The sequence below is a fragment of the Hylobates moloch genome, unplaced genomic scaffold (genome assembly GCF_009828535.3).
Source record: "Hylobates moloch isolate HMO894 unplaced genomic scaffold, HMol_V3 SCAFFOLD_9, whole genome shotgun sequence".
Taxonomy (NCBI): domain Eukaryota; kingdom Metazoa; phylum Chordata; class Mammalia; order Primates; family Hylobatidae; genus Hylobates; species Hylobates moloch.
In genome coordinates, this window is record NW_026652284.1 from 114933203 (window position 1) to 114949107 (window position 15905).

At 43.8% G+C, this 15905-nt stretch overlaps 1 protein-coding gene across 3 annotated transcripts in view; it reads right to left on the bottom strand.

Moving 5' to 3' along the window:
• The window catches only part of ZFAT (zinc finger and AT-hook domain containing), a 240521-nt gene that overhangs the window by 111327 nt on the left and 113289 nt on the right, over positions 1 to 15905 (bottom strand). For all 3 annotated transcript variants that reach the window (XM_032760486.2, XM_058444407.1, XM_058444406.1), the window contains exons 8-9: positions 5739 to 5826; positions 3719 to 3868 (exon numbers count right to left, since the gene is read on the bottom strand). In XM_032760486.2, coding sequence (XP_032616377.1) covers positions 3719 to 3868; positions 5739 to 5826 — 238 coding nt within the window. The remainder of the gene's footprint in view (positions 1 to 3718; positions 3869 to 5738; positions 5827 to 15905) is intronic.

Here is a 15905-nt window from a genome sequence, read left to right on the forward strand (position 1 = left end):
CACCCTGCAGCTTTCTCTGACCTTCCCTGGTAGATTTCCCTACCTCCCTATCAATGTTCCCAACTCCTGTAACTCTCTACTAGCTGAAACGTTCACTTCACATTACAGTGAGTCCTTCATATCTGCCCTCTCCCCATAGTCTGGGAACTCCTTGAGGACAGAGATCCTGAGCAACCTGCAGAGCAGACAGTCACTAAATTCAATTGAACTGAGTTAAAATAAACACAAAGGCACCAAGGGCCTTTGCAAAAACTCAATGGGATCAGGCACCAGGACCAAATGTGGAAGCACATTTACTTTGTAAAACAAATCGAGCTTTACCAACTGGTGGTTGATGGGCTGATGACTCTGACTGTAGGGGCATCTTGGCATTCACCACTCCTTCATTCACCAAGTGTCTACTGAGGACCTATTTTCATAGTAGGAAATTTTATAGAGAAGAGTGAATCCCCCAGCCTTCACTGTCTGGTTGGAGATGCAGACAGGTAAACAGGCCGTTACAACATGGTGTGATGTGCTATAGGGACAGGGGCTGGGGCCCGGGAGAAGGGGAAAGAAGGCGGGGAACAAACCTGAACATAGTAATGAAGCAGACAATTTTTAGTAAGCCAAACGGTTTTACCCATTATCTACATTACCTATGACTTTGCAGTTGAGGAAACCAACGCTTAAAGAGGCTGAGGGCAATGTCCAGGGGCGCAGAGCTGAGCTGCACATTGGGGTCTGATGTGCCTTAGGGCCCACGCAAAGCCCAGCTCTGGCCTGGGTTTCTAGAGATGAAGTAATAATCTAATCATAAGTGTCAACAGGCTGTGTGCCCTTGAACTTATGTTTGGATCATAGTTCTCATCTCTGTAAAATGACAGGAGCAGGAGTCACTTCCCAAGAAGCCTTCAGGACACCAGATCCCTCGCTCTGGGTTGGTCATTTACAACACACTCTCACAAGAGCAGGGCCACAGCCGTGGTGCTAGCCTGGGTCAAGCAGCATCTTTCCGTATCTCACATTACCCTCAGCAGGTATTTCAATCCCGAGTCAAAGCTACAGATGGGTCAGAACTACCACCACCACAGAGGAGAAGCCCACACAAATCATACAAAGAGGGAACATGGGGCATCCCTGCTGTCTTTAGATCCTTTATAAATGTGTAAACAGTTGAGTATATTCAGGCACTATTTGACCTGGTGTTTTTCTAAAACATTAAAAGAACTCAAAAATGAAGACATGCACTGTCTCCCAGTCCTGGAGAAGCCAAATTCCTAATATCTGTTCCTCATTATGACTGGAAGGAGAAGAACCAAGCAAAGCAACACAGAGACTGAAGTATACATATTTCCATTAACATCTTTGTCCACCCATGGGCCGGCTGTGGAACCCTGGGGAGTCACCTCAACAGCTCTGCACTTCTGTGGACTCTGTGACATATGGTCGTGGAACATGAGATGGTGCAGGTTAACCAGCTGTGGATCTCCAGATCATCCACAACATGGCATTCAGCCCAAGGCGATATACCAAGACACTGTCTACTCTAAATTCTCCCCTAAAAGCCAGTGTTTAGAACTGCTATAGTGGATGGGTCCCAGGTCCATTGCTTGCCTATTAGGAAACCTTGAACAAAGTTGCAGATCCTCTAAGCAACAAATGTCGCAGGTATGCACGAAGTTCTACACAAATGGTTAATTTCTGTGACTACAATCAATACCTGTATTTTCTGTTTTTATTTTTCAATTTAATTTTTTGGGTTTTTAATTTGTTTTTCTTGTCCTATGTTTTGAGAGTAAACGGAGACAAGGGACATTTTATGGTACAGGGGATCAATTGCAAAGAACCCCAATGTAGTGTGTGTACTGATATCCTGTTTCCTTTGTGATTCCTTCATTACAGAGAAAGTCATAAATTAGAAAAAAAAAAAAAGATGCCAGGATACAGCAGCCTTTGGCTTTCTAAATCTTTATCAATTCTGAAGTCGCTTAAAATATTAGATTACTTTCAAATGGCAAATATGCCACATTACTGCATCATCACAAGTATTTACTTAACACAATAGCATCAGCCATGTATTAAGTACCCAATATGTGCTAAGCCTTCTACTGAGGGTTTTACATAAATTATCTCGTTGATCCTTGCAACAAATCCTGAAGCAGATCACATTATAGATAAACAAACTGAGTTTCAGAGAGATGGAATTATTTGTCCATCATACATGGTGAGGGTGGGATTTGAACCCAGTTCTCTCACTTCTTCTCATGTGAGTACAATTACAGTTTGATGCCTTTATAAGCCCATGGTCTCCAGCCTCTGCTGGGCCCTCTGTGCTTCCATCAGGGTCAGCTCCCTGCTGATTCCCATGAAGGCCATTCCAAGCCTGCCTTCTTGGCATTGTTTGCTGAGCAAACTGTGACCATCAGCTATGAATGTCTTCAACTTCATAACAAAGAAACAACACGGGTATATACACATACCTGCTACCACCCTCACCCCCTTCACTCCTGTCTCAGTGTAGGAGGTGCCTCCTCCTCCTGAAACAAGTCAGTTCAGAAGAGATGAGCAAGGGTTTTGGAATCAGATGGCATTGGTTCAAATCCCAGTTCCGCCACTTGTTAGCTGTGTGACCCTGGGCCAATTACTTCACCTCTCTAAGCCTCATTTTCCTCATTAGTAAAATGGGGAGGGTAACAGCATCCGCCTTTAAGGTTGTTGAGAATACTGACTCCAATAACATGAGTTCAAACACTGAGCACTGGCATCTAGTAGGTGCTCATTATATGCTGATAAACAAAAAAGTAGCTTCCAACCTTGGAATTTCAGCTCCTTCTGCCTTCTCCAGGTTCCCAATCTGTCAGTTATGATTCTCATTACTGAACCATTGGTCTCTCTCTCCCTAATAGTTCCTTCCCTGGGACCTATAAATAGGTCATTTTATCCCATATTTTAGAAAATATTTCATCCTTCATCCCCCGTCGAGTCCTGTTTTCCTATCTGCAGCATTCCAGGTTCCTAACTAACAGGCAGGGACCTGATGCAGGTGTCTGGAAGGGCCTTCTCTGGCCCCTTGGCTCCTACCCTAATCCCTAGGAGGGCCATGCCCTCATCCAGGGGGAGAAAACAAAGTTGATGGTCTGTTGCCCTAGCAGAATCTTCACTTCCAACTTCCCAAAGCCCTGAGAGTGGCCCCACACTTCCCTTCATTGGCAAGCAACTCAAAAGCATAGCCTACCTTCTCTCCATTTCCTCATCTCCATTTTGCCCTTCCAACTTCTGAATTCCTTCTCCATAGCCTGAATGGTAACACTCCACACTGCTGGAATGGGAGAACTACTTGCTGCCCTCCTTCCTTCATTCATAATACCAACAGTTCTGGAAAACCTGCTATGCACAGGGCACAGGGTGGGCACTGGAGTTCCTGCCATGAATAAGTCTCTGGTGTTCCTGTTCTCAAGGTGCCTACTTTCCAGCAGGCGAGTCATGGTGATTTATTTCACTACAATTGCAATGAGACCTATGAAGGAGTGCACACCTCAATTCATTGCAATTGCAATTAATTAAGTAATGGTTTAAATTACTGTTTGTAGCTGGTTGATGGACACACCTCTCATTGTGCTAAGGAAATTCTAACAGCAGGAATGTGAAGATATGGCTTCCTCTTAATGTACTCCCAAAATGAAGGATGGAAGCACAAAGTTAGAAAGGTGCCCAATTTGGAAAGATGAATACTCACCTTCATGGGCCCAAATATGACGCTGAAGGTCTGAGCCATTCTTCATGAAATAAAAGTCACAATATGGGCATTTCATGGCTCTCTTTCCAATTAGCCCTTTCAGCTGAACCCTCCTCCCGAGAACCTCAGAAATGGTGCTCATGGAGACCTCTAGAAGAAAAGCAGGATGTCAGAAGGAGTCAGAGCACCACAGGGGAAGGTAGACATAAATAAACCTCATTGCTAAGCAGCACCACAGGAGGAATCAAGGTGTGCCTCACGGTGTCCAAAGACAGAATTTTCACCTAAAAAGTTAAACCAGAACCAAATCGAGTCTCAGATCTCAGTATCTATTAACATCACATATGAGGAATGGAGAAGCAACATCACAAGGCAATTACCACACAAATGCAGAAAGTGAAACTGTCTAAAGGAAAAGTGACTCAGTTTCCCCCATAAGTCAATGTCATAGAAAAAAGCACAGCAGGGCACTACAGGAAACAAGAAACAGAAACGTAAGGAACTAAACCACTAGATGCAAATGCATGGATGCTGGTTCAAGCGAACCAACAGTTAAAAAGAAAAATCTTGGGGAAATTGGGGAAATTTTAAACAGATTGATAATAGGTGGCAATAATGAATGACAGCTGATCCTATTTGCTTTACTGGTAACATGGTGGTTATGTTGAAAGCAATCTTTATTAGATGGAGATGCATTTTAAAGGTTTTTATGGAGGAATTACACACTGTCTGGAATATACTTTAAAATATCCTAGAAGAAGAAAAGTGTGTGTGGTAGATACATGTGAAGAAGAGTTTGACAAAATGTGGATAACTGTGGAAGCTGAGTGACAGATACAGGAGGTTCCTGGCATTGTTCTGTGTGCTCTTGTATTTTGGGATTTTCTGGAATAAAAAGTTTAAAATAATAACAAAATAATGTCTTACATCTGTTCATCAGCAAAGGCTAGCTGTTTTAAGAATAACTTTGGCTCACATTGGATCCCATGTTACTTAGGACATGAGTTAACATGAGAAGGACAGAGCTAGGCCTTCAGAGAAGCACATAGCTCACACAGACAAAGGCCTCACAGCTCTGTCCATTCCCAGCTGAAACATGAGTGTTAGTGCCCTTCTATTATTTCTTTATCTTCCTCCATTTATAATCAATGAGTCAGTTCCCTTATACCAAGAGCAGATACAAAATAAAAACAGGAAAAAAGAGACACATACGAAGGGAGAGGCACATTTAGAAGGAGTATCTGTTACTCCCTCATAAAACACACAACACCCTTGTCTGCTTTCTTGGGCCTGCCTGTGGAGGCACTGGAGATCTGCGGATAAGCCCCGCCTCAGGGAGCCCATGGGAGTTGCTGGAGAGTCACAGTGACTGGAGCACAGTGGTCAGTGCGCCGTGTGTGATGTTAGCAGGGGTGGGGGGTGGACCCTCAGCCAGGCTGGAAGCTACAAAAGCCTCCCCAAAGGCAGGGCTCTGAGGAAGAATGCAACGAATGAACAGGAATTAACCAGGCAGGGCAGAAGGGAAAATGTTTCAGGTGGCATGAACAGAAATGACAAGGTATGAACACCCAGGTAGCTGATGCCTCATGCACCTGAGCAGTGTAGAATATGAGAAGACCCGTGGTGATGGTCTCTCCAACTCAAGGATGCTCCTCAGCCTGGGCAGGAGCCAACACCCCTTACAAACCACCACTCTGGGTAACACAAGCTTATGACAACAACCTTGCCTCATATGCAACCCATCCAAAGGCATGCAAAGTTCCCATTAAAAGAGGCAGGGGGTATCACTGAAATTGCAGGGGTGAGGGTAGATGCATCTGAAGACCAGACAAAAGAACAAAAGGAAATAAATAATTACATCAACTTCCCAGCGTTGAATAAAGATGTTTGTTTCCCATGAATGTATTCACAGCTTCATCTGTTTTTGTTTCTATATAGTGTAGTTAATGTAAAACATTGTTTTAAAATAAACATAAGCATTTTTAACATTAATCTTCCACTCTAAAATGCACAACCTTACCAGGATGGTTGGTCTTGATATGTGACTTTATCAATCGATCCTCTGAAAAAGACTTTTCACAAACAGGACAAGAATAACTCCTTTTGTCCTTAATAGAAAGAGAACATAATCAATTGACTTTCTCATTTAAATCTGTGGCCTGTAAAAAATAACCATCACCATCACCATCATCACCCACCACCACCACCACTACCACTCACGCTATCAACAGTCATCACCACCACCACCATCACCATCATCAATACCATCATCACCACCACTAGCACTATCACCAGTCATCACCACCATCACCACTACCACCACCATCATCACCATCATCACCACCACCACCACCATCAATAGTCATAACCACCACCACAACCAACGCCATCACCACCACCATCAACACCACGACCACCATCACCATCACCATCATCACCACCACCAGCAGCACTATCAATAGTCATCACCACCAAAACCAACACCACCATCACCACCCCATCATCACCATCATCACCACCATCACCACCACTAGCACTATCAACAGTCATCACCACCATCACCACTACCACAACCATCACCATCATCACCACCACCACCAGCACTATCAACAGTCATCACAACCAACACTGCCACCCTCACCACCACCACTATCAACATCACCATGACCCCTATCACCATCATCAACACTAGCATTCTCATCAGCACCATCATTATCATCAGCTTCATCAAAACCAGACAAAGTACATCCTTCCAAGCACATACATACAGCCTCTACTGGGTGCTGCACAGCCTGGGGAGCTCGAGAGTAGGGGAATGGGGGAATGGCATCAGCCCCATTTCAGAAGGAAGGGATGGGGCTTAGAGGGGAGAGTTCTGTGGAGGTGGGTGCTACTCAACCTCAAGGCTGCAGGTCTACCACACAGACCAGTGCTACTCTATAACCCAAGAGCATATTATGTCCACCAACACTCAACGCAGGGATTGCACAGGCAAGTGATTTTATTGAGACTCACAACCACTCACAAAAGATAGGCACAGTTCATGCTCATGTTACAGATTAAGAAAACAAGGCCCAGGAGATAAGCCCAAAGTCTGAGAGGAGGAGCCAGTGTTGGAAGCAGAGTGTGCGGGTGGCCACCCAGGATGCCTCCTGCCCCTCAGTGTCCCACTGCGGCTGCAGGTAGGTTGTTCATACTGCACTGCTGCAGCTTCACAGCCAGGGCCACCATGGTGTAACATTCTCAATTAGGAAGAAGCTTTTGTGAATTACCAAGATACGGCTTTTGCTCACCTCCCTTTGCTCTCAGCACTCACTTGAGGGCAATTTCATATCAATCTTTTCCCCCAGCATGGGTGTTATTGGTTGAATTGTATCCCCTAAAAAATCACATGTTGGCGTCCTAATCTCCAATACCTCAGAATGTGACCTTATTTGGAGATAGGGTCTTTACAGACGTAATCTAGTTAAAATGAGGTCACTAGGGTGGGCCCTCATCCAATGTGACTGGTGTCCTTGTAAAAAGGGGAAATTTGAACACAGAGCTGCACACGGGGAGAACACCATGTGCAGATGGAGGCAGAGACCACAGCAATGCATCTGCCAGCCAAGAAATGCCAAAGACAGACAGCAAATCACCTGAAGCTCAGAGAGAGGCACGGACCATATCCTCCCCTACAGCCCTCAGGAGGAAGCGGCCCTGCCAACACCTTGACCTCTGCCTTCTGCTCTCCAGAACAGTGTGACAGTAAAAATCTGCTGTTTACACCACCAGCATGTGGTACTTTGACTGCCATGCTTACCAAACCCATAGCTTACAGAGAGCCAAACCCTGGTAGGGAGGACTCTGCGCAGACAGCTGAATAAAAAGTAAAAACAAAAAATTCAGAACTGCCACTGCAAGGAAATGTTTTGGGCCGTGTGTGTTTCTGGGGAGGTTAATCCACTCCACGCTCACTTGGATTTACAGAAGGACTAATTCCCTCTACTTGTGGAGCCCCTACTGTGAGCTCCACAAGGCACCAAGTGTGTTCCACGCCTTGTGTGATGAATGCTCTCCTCACTGTGCTCCCCGCCGAGCAGTCTACTCCTACTCTAAATAATAAAAAGCAAAAGAGCTACCACTTCTTAAGAACTCCCTGGATGCGAAGTGCTTTACATACCATATCCTATAAGGTCTTTAGAAACTTGCCCAAGGTTCACACTACACCGAGGGCAGAGCTGGACTCCAGAGCTCATGCTCTTGTGAGACCCTGACTAGCAGAACAGGTTCAGGGCTCAGAGCCCTGGGTTCAAATCTTGGTTTTGCCCCTTATTAGCTGTAGAACTTTGCACAAATGATTTAACCTCTCAGTGCCTCCGTTTCATCATCTGTAAAATGGAAATAAAAAACAAGGCCTCCTTCACAGGGTCACAAGAAGGATAAGGGAGATGAAAAAGACATAGAGTGTTTAGAATGGAGCCTGTCCTATAGTGAGTGCTCAATAAATCTGAAAGACTTTGCTGCTGTGGTTCCTGCGTTGCTATCACGCAACTCAGCCTGAGACAGCAGCCCTCCTCATGGGCTAATATTCCCTGGGAGTCTCTGAGAGCGGGATCTGAACAAGCACCCTCCACCTCCTTTGGTGCTCCCCAGCGTACACTTAGAAAAAGTGTACTTTACATTAAAAACCAAAACCAAACCAAACCAAAAGTCCCTCTGAACAACCAAATGGTTTCGATGCACTTCCTACCAAACATCTGAATACCAAGCAACGCCAGCCAAGCGCACATGTCCAAGGGATCCAGGCACCTCTTAAGAAACTGTCCTAAGTTTTCTGGCCAGGCAATGCCACAGGTCCCCACACAGGCTACATCAGAGGCTCAGGGCTCCTCAGAGTACTCCTGTCACTGTCCTCCTCTGCCCTTGGCCTTGGGCAAGATGCCCCGGATCAGGTGGGCACCCTGGAGGAGACCTCCACCACCCCTGGCTGCCTCTCGGTGCCCCCATCATCCGAGTTGATGGAGGCATTCAGAAGGGCTTTGAAGGAGTTTACAATGATCTCCCCTGAGCCTCTGCTATTTGATTTTTTTTCTTTTAATCTCTGATAGTCAGAAAGCAATTTATCTCAGAGCTTATCAGGGCCCTTACTTTTTGATGCCTTTGAAGACTGTCAGAAGGACACAGATGGTGGTAAAGGGTACTAGGCGGGGGTGGTGGGGGGAACTCTTAGGACTCACTGACTTCTTTTTCAAAACCTCAGTTCCATACCAGAGATGAAAACTCAGACTGACACAGCAAACTTAAAAAGAGTGGTGGTTAAAAGAGCTCCCAGCAGAGATGGAGAGTCTGAGAGACCCGTGCCTTAATGACGGTAGGACAGCCCAGCTTTTGGAGTCTGTTTGCTCTGACAGAAATGGCCTTCAAAGCAATCAGCACCTTTTGAAAGAAGGAAGATGCTGCACGAAGCCATGGCATGGCCTGGGGTGCAGGGTCAGTCCCAAGCCTGAGGCTCACAGCCCAGCTCTCTGCTCCGGGCAAACCTCATCTGGTCTATGTCTTAGCGGCAGGTGCTTTAAAAAATAAAGGTGGGGGTTTCTACTCAACCATTTCTCAGGAATAAAGGCCACAGTTAGGGCATGTGCTTTCCCCCATGGACTCACTCATTCATTCCTCAACTGCTACAGGGCCCCTGCTATGTGTCAGGCGCTGCACTGAGGAAGAGGTGTGAGACTCTCAGGTGCTCTAATGCTCATCAAGAAAGAGATGTGTCAACACGTGGAACCCAACCATCAGTGAGGATGTTTGCAGAAAGTGCAGCAAAGCACAGGAAAAGTGATGCTGAAATTGCAACTGATTTGAACACGTTAGAAGAGAGCCAGAAACGTGCTCGATTTAGGATTTCAACTCAAGCGTTTTCCTTTCCACTGGAAATAGTTCTGTTTTGCCATGTGATGCCCTTTCAATTTAGAATCTCAGTTTTTGCTGAAATGAAGCTGATCTATACACAACATGCTCTGGTAGCCTGAGGTCTCCTGGACAGTGGATAATACACCTAAATGGAGCAACACAGAAACAACCTTGTTTAGTGATCAAGTAAGAAAAGACCATTTTCTTATAGCCCTTGGGAAGGGAAAACATTATGTGCAATCATTTTAATTAAATAACATGTCCTCTACTTTAAAAGTACATACACTGACTGGGTGTATCCATTTATTTTCAGAAAGAGATTGAAAGTAGCTTCCTCTACCTTCTCAGTGTTTTGTTGGCAATATATTATTTTAGCTTATCTCCAGAAAGCACATGTAAGATTCCTTTTGAATATGTGTACCTTGATAGCCAAAGAAAGACTACGCACTTCTCAATGACAAAGGTTAAGTATTCTAAACATTTGTTGAGAGACCATCAGACTCAGTAGATGCACCACCACCAATCACTATTACTATTCCTCTTCTTCCTCCTCCTCCTACTAAAAAGGAGGATTAGAAGGATGAATTACTCTGGACAGGCCCCTCCCTATATGCTGTGTCCCTTACAAACATGATCTTGCTAAACTCCCATGGAGGTGGGTCCTGTTGTCTTCATTTCCAGTGGATTTGTTAGGTTATGGAGCCACACCACTTCTAAGTCCCAGAGTCAGAAAGTAACATCAAATGTACCAACTCTCAAGCTCAGGCTGTAACTGCTACAAGACCCTTAGCATCGGGTATCTTTGAGGTTTTCTGAGAAGCAACACAGGCTAGAAATAAAGGGAATAAACTGGCATATCATGAACATCCACCAGATGCTCCACTTCCTGCTGCCTCACACTTTTGTGTCAGAAGGAACTTTAAATAACAGATTCTCAGATCCCACCTCAAATTACGGTGGAGGCAGGAGCCCAGGAATGTCATTCATAACAATTATCCCCATGAGACTCTGACTGAGGAGGTCATGAATTATGTGATTTAGGCCACTAAATATGTATTTAAGGAGACCCACAGGGGTCACCCATCTGACAGCAATACCCAGCACATTCATGCACACACACTGACAGATAAACATTTAAACACTGAAACAAAGGTCTCTGAAAATAATACTTACCCTTGGTAGAGGTGAACAATGCTGACAAATTCTATTTTATTTTATTCTGTTTCATTTATAAGATATCCTAGCTGTGAATCACTAAACTGATTTCACAACCTTCTAATGGATCTTTTTTTTTTTTTTTTTTTTTGAGAGAGACAGAGAGAGAATGCTGACTTGGGTGTTCTGTACAGTACATATTTTATAATGCAGTCCTCACAGCCCAAAGAGGCAGAGGAAAGTACTTTTTATCTCCATTTTTATAGACGAGAAAACTGAGGCTCAAGGAGGCTAAGGATTTGCCCCAAATCACAGAGACAGATACGGGGCTGAAATCGGGCACATCAGAACCTAAAGCCTCCTCTCATCCTACTAAAATCGTTTCAAGTGCCCCCTTTATAAAGTTAGCATAGTGCTGTTAAAAGTGGATTTGCTCCAGAAATGTCACTGACTAACTCTCTTGACTAGGTCCCCATATTTCTTCAATGCCAAGACATCTTTGACTGTAAGTTGACATCATCTAGTTACTAATTGGAAGAAGGACGTAGTGGGAAGAAATTTTGTTAAATGTACACATTCTTTCCAATCATTAGGTTTATCCTTGGCTAATAAATGGCTGTAAGAGTCACAGAAACAGGCACTCAGCCAGATTATCCTACAGTCCTGATACAACTGGAAAGAACTTGGATATGGGCCCATTTGAGGGGCAGGTGGGGGAGATGGCTACTTTTAATCTCCTTTGTTTCTGCTCTTCATGGGAATCTGTGCTGAAAGCAGTAAACACTGAAGCTAATGCAGAAGGCCAGACAGCCAGAATTATAATACCTGCTTCCATTTCCAGGGTCACAGGTAAGGAAACTAAGCCCCACGCTGGTGCGAGGTCTCTCCCCAGGTCCTATGCATTTCCTGATCAGAACAGCACCATTCTCCTGACCCCGCTAGACCCTGCCATGATCACAGTCCTAAGATCAACCACATGGACATCCACAAGGCACTTTTACATCACAAAGCACAATCACACTATCCCACTGGAGCACTGCCACCATCCAGAGAAAGCAGGGAAGTATTTTCACTCCACTTTCAGGTAAAGGGAAATAAAGACCAAGCAGTCTGCACAGTCCACAGACGTAGAGCCAGAGAGCCCTGTCCCGTAACTCCAAATTCCCAGTTTTATCCATTTCATGGCAGCAATAATGGTACAAGTGTCAAAACAGTGACAATGACACGGCTAAATACTGGTGGGTGGCGAATAAAATAACTTTTCTTAGATGCTTCATAATTTTTCTTAGATGCTTCATAATTTTTGAAAACCCTTTTAAGGGTTTTAAGGTTAATACTTAACCTCCTAGAATTAACCTCCATGCTTTCTTAGGTGACTTCACAAAGAATTAGATTGAATCCTGTGGATTTAAAACACTCTGTAGTTGGGAGGTACTGTCTTGGTGAAATTACCACTAAAAAATGCCATCAACTGATGAAATGCAGTGTATCCACGCAATGGAATATTATTCAGCTATAAAAAAAGCATGGATGAATTAAGTGACAGAAATGAGTCACAAAAGTCAATATTCAAAATGTATATTGAATATACATATTCTATGATTTCTTTCATATGAAATGAAAGAAATTTCATATGAAAGAAAGAACAGGCAAATCCACAGATATAGAAAGTAGATTAGTAGCTGCCTAGGGCTCAGGGAGGGGGAACAAGGGATGGCAGCTGATGGGTACCAGGTTCCTTTATGGGATGATGAAAAAGCTCTGAAATTAGCTGTGGTGATAGTTGCACAACTCTGTGAATATACTAAAAAAAAAATTTGATTTCACACTTTAATATGCAAATTGTATGCTATGTAAAATATATCTTGATAAAGTAAAGCTGTTACCAAAAAAAAAAAATCCACCTTAACTGTCCTTGAAAATACGGAATTCTATTTAAAACACTTTGCAATAGCAACTTTATTATCAGATCAAAAGAGTCTTCATTCTGGGAAAGCAGATTTTTTTTTTTGTACTGTATCAACATTTTCTTGGTACCCTTGGCTTCATTACAAAAATAATTTGCAGGCTCAAAAGACAAATGTTGTCTGAACTAAAAATCCTGGAACCTGTTTTCATAAATCATGCTATCTTACTATGTTGGCAATATGGTCCACCTGCTTTATGGAAAATGTTGAGTAATTCAATATCCTGGAGTAAATACAAAAAGCTTCCCCTTGGTGTATGCTGTTGATTCTGCTGGGAATTTCCTCCTCACTCTCTTTCCTGGCCCAAATCTACTCATAACCTCAGAACCCCTTCCTCCAGACAGCCCTCAGAACCCTTCCTCCCAGGCCCTTTCCAGGCAAATTTTTTTTGCGGGGGGAGTACATTGTTGTATTGACGTCACTGTCCCTCTCACGTTGCCATTTTGCCATTACTGTTTACTTGTTTAGCTCCCCCTTCACAAAACCAAGAGCACCCTGAAGGCAGGGACCAGGTCTTACTTGAAAATCTCAATGCCTGACACATAGAGGAGGGGGCCTCCAGCCAGTGCTGGCTGGCTTTGGAAGCAGCAGCAACACATTCACCTTTAAAAGCGTTTCAGCTGGAAGAACTGCAAATATCAGTGAGGGAAAAGATTGAAGTTAAACTTACAACTTCTAAGAAAACGTGAGAGCTAATGAGAAGCAGGCTAGCATATCTTTTATAAGGTCAACTGAGTCACACCCCCTTATTCAGCACAGTGCTCTTCTCTTGCAGTTAGTTGCGTAGAAATTTTATTATTGTAGCATAAAGCACAACTGCCACTTAACAGCACAGAAAGAATCAGCACAGTCCCTGCCCTCATGGCACAACATCTGCCTCAACCACATTCCTTCAGATGATGGACAAGTGTCCAAGAGACCTACCAAGAGCCATGTGGCTGCTGTTAATGACCAACTACAACAAAATGAGCAGCCCTGGGCAGTGGTGAGAATGTGGGCTTTAATTCTGTCTCTGTCCCTTACCAATGGCACAACCATGAGCAAGTTACCAAATGACTCTGTAATGCCAGGCCCCTAATCTGCCCAGTGGAGGAAATACTCCAACTCCTAGAAGTAGTATGAGAATTAAGACTGCACAAGGAGCTGACCCACAGGATAAACACAGCAGCTGTTCCTTTCCTTTCCCCCAACATGTATTTCCCCAGATGCCATCCTACGTGTTCACATTGAAGAGATAATCCTCTCAGAAGGAAGATTCATAACCATAGAAAGCTGAAAAGAGCAACCTCTTTAAACGCTGGTTTATTAAGAAGAATGAAGGCAGATGAGACTGGGGCCAAAGATCTCAGCGCACATTCCTGACACTCCCCTGCTGATCGTGAGGCTCAGGGATGTGGCCAGGAGGCCAGGCATCGGCAGCTGGGGAAGAAAATCGCTGGGCTGAACCGTGGGTCCCTCACAACAGGCAGGCAAGATTTGGGCGCTGAAGAATACATACAGTCCCAGGTGGTAAAGCTCACTTACGACTTCCTTTTTCTTGTCATTCTTTCCGCCTATGTTTCAAAATCTCTAAATCCAGAGCAGCAAGTTCCAAAAGGAGAAGTAGAATCAATAATGATAACAGTCCATGACACACAGTGCTTGCTCCATGCCAGGCACTGTTCTGAGACATTTACATCTATTCTCTCACTTCATCCTCACCCGAGGATGGGTAAACTGAGGCAAGTAGGTCACACATGACTTTTCCCAAGGCTAAACACATGGTAAACGGGGGAGCCAGGGTGAAGACCCAGCAGTCTGCTTCCTAGTCTTTACTGCCATATTCAAAGGCTTCTCCCAAGAACTTATTCTCATATTGGCTTCACTCCCTCCCGACTTCATATGAGTTTTCAGCAAAATCACTTTAATGAATTCTGCCACCTCACTTATCCTGGCCATAATAGCGTACTGGAAGCAGTACCTAAGTAACAGCAGTTCCATGAGGAATTACAAACAATATGCCTTCACATGCTACTCAAAGAGAGAGAGAGAGAAAGAAAAGGAAGGAGAGAGAATGTGTACTGAGAAGTGCCAAGTGACATGCAACAGCCGGTACACAGTCAAGTACATGACAAGTACTGTGCCAAGTTCTTTAGAGTACTGTACATATATGTGTGTGTGTGTGTGTGTGCATGCATATAAGTGTATGTGTGTAGGTGTGTATAAGCACATGTGTAAATATATGTGTGTATATGCATATGTGTGTGGATGTATATAAGATAGATTTGTTAAAAATATGTATCTTACACAGAAGGCTATTTCATACAGGTCTCAGGTTGCCCAAGGCCACAGGGCCTGTGAGAGTGCTGGAGACAGTGTTTGAATCCAGGTATCCAACCCCAAAGTCCATGCTCTGACCTACTCACCACACCCAAACACCTGACTTTACCCTTAGTGACAAACTGCTATGATTTTTATGCCAGGAAACCATGGTAGCACATCAAATGTCTGAAGCTTCACTTTTTGCTGTCTGTAGCATAAAAAGGCATTAATTAAAACAGAACCACACCTGGGGCCAGATGTGCTTCCTTTATAACTTGAAGAAGTCTCAAATCACTCTCAGGTGTCAGCCTCTTGAGTTAGATTAGAATTTGCAAAAATAAACATTCATTCATTGCGTTACAAGATCCTCCACCAAAGACCTAAAGAAATTTACCTTTGTGAATATTAACAGCATCTTGAATTAACATGTCACTTTTTAAAAATAAACGTGCTTCAAAGACATTCTCTCCCAGAGACTAAAATAAATAACACAAAACTGTGACAACAGTGGTCATCAACATCTACTATGCTCTTACTCTGAACCAAATACTGTTCTCATCACTGTACAGCATTATCCAATTCAACTTCTCAACCACGTTCAGTAGGAGCTATTACTGTTATCTCTGCTATTAATTATTCTTTAAAATGTCATTTGAGAAATTCGGACTTTACTTCTACTCTATAGATATTTCTTCTGTAGACTTTATCTGATGCTAAAAAAATTTGCACAGGAAACAATTTGTTCCATCTAATCTCGTTTTTCAACGTATTAGAGACTCTTGCTGTGAAAGGAACCTGGGAAGCCTCTGTCACGTGCACAGCTGTGTAAGGAGAAGGACCGCCCTATGTTTTCAGGGCTGACCTGCAGCGGAGGC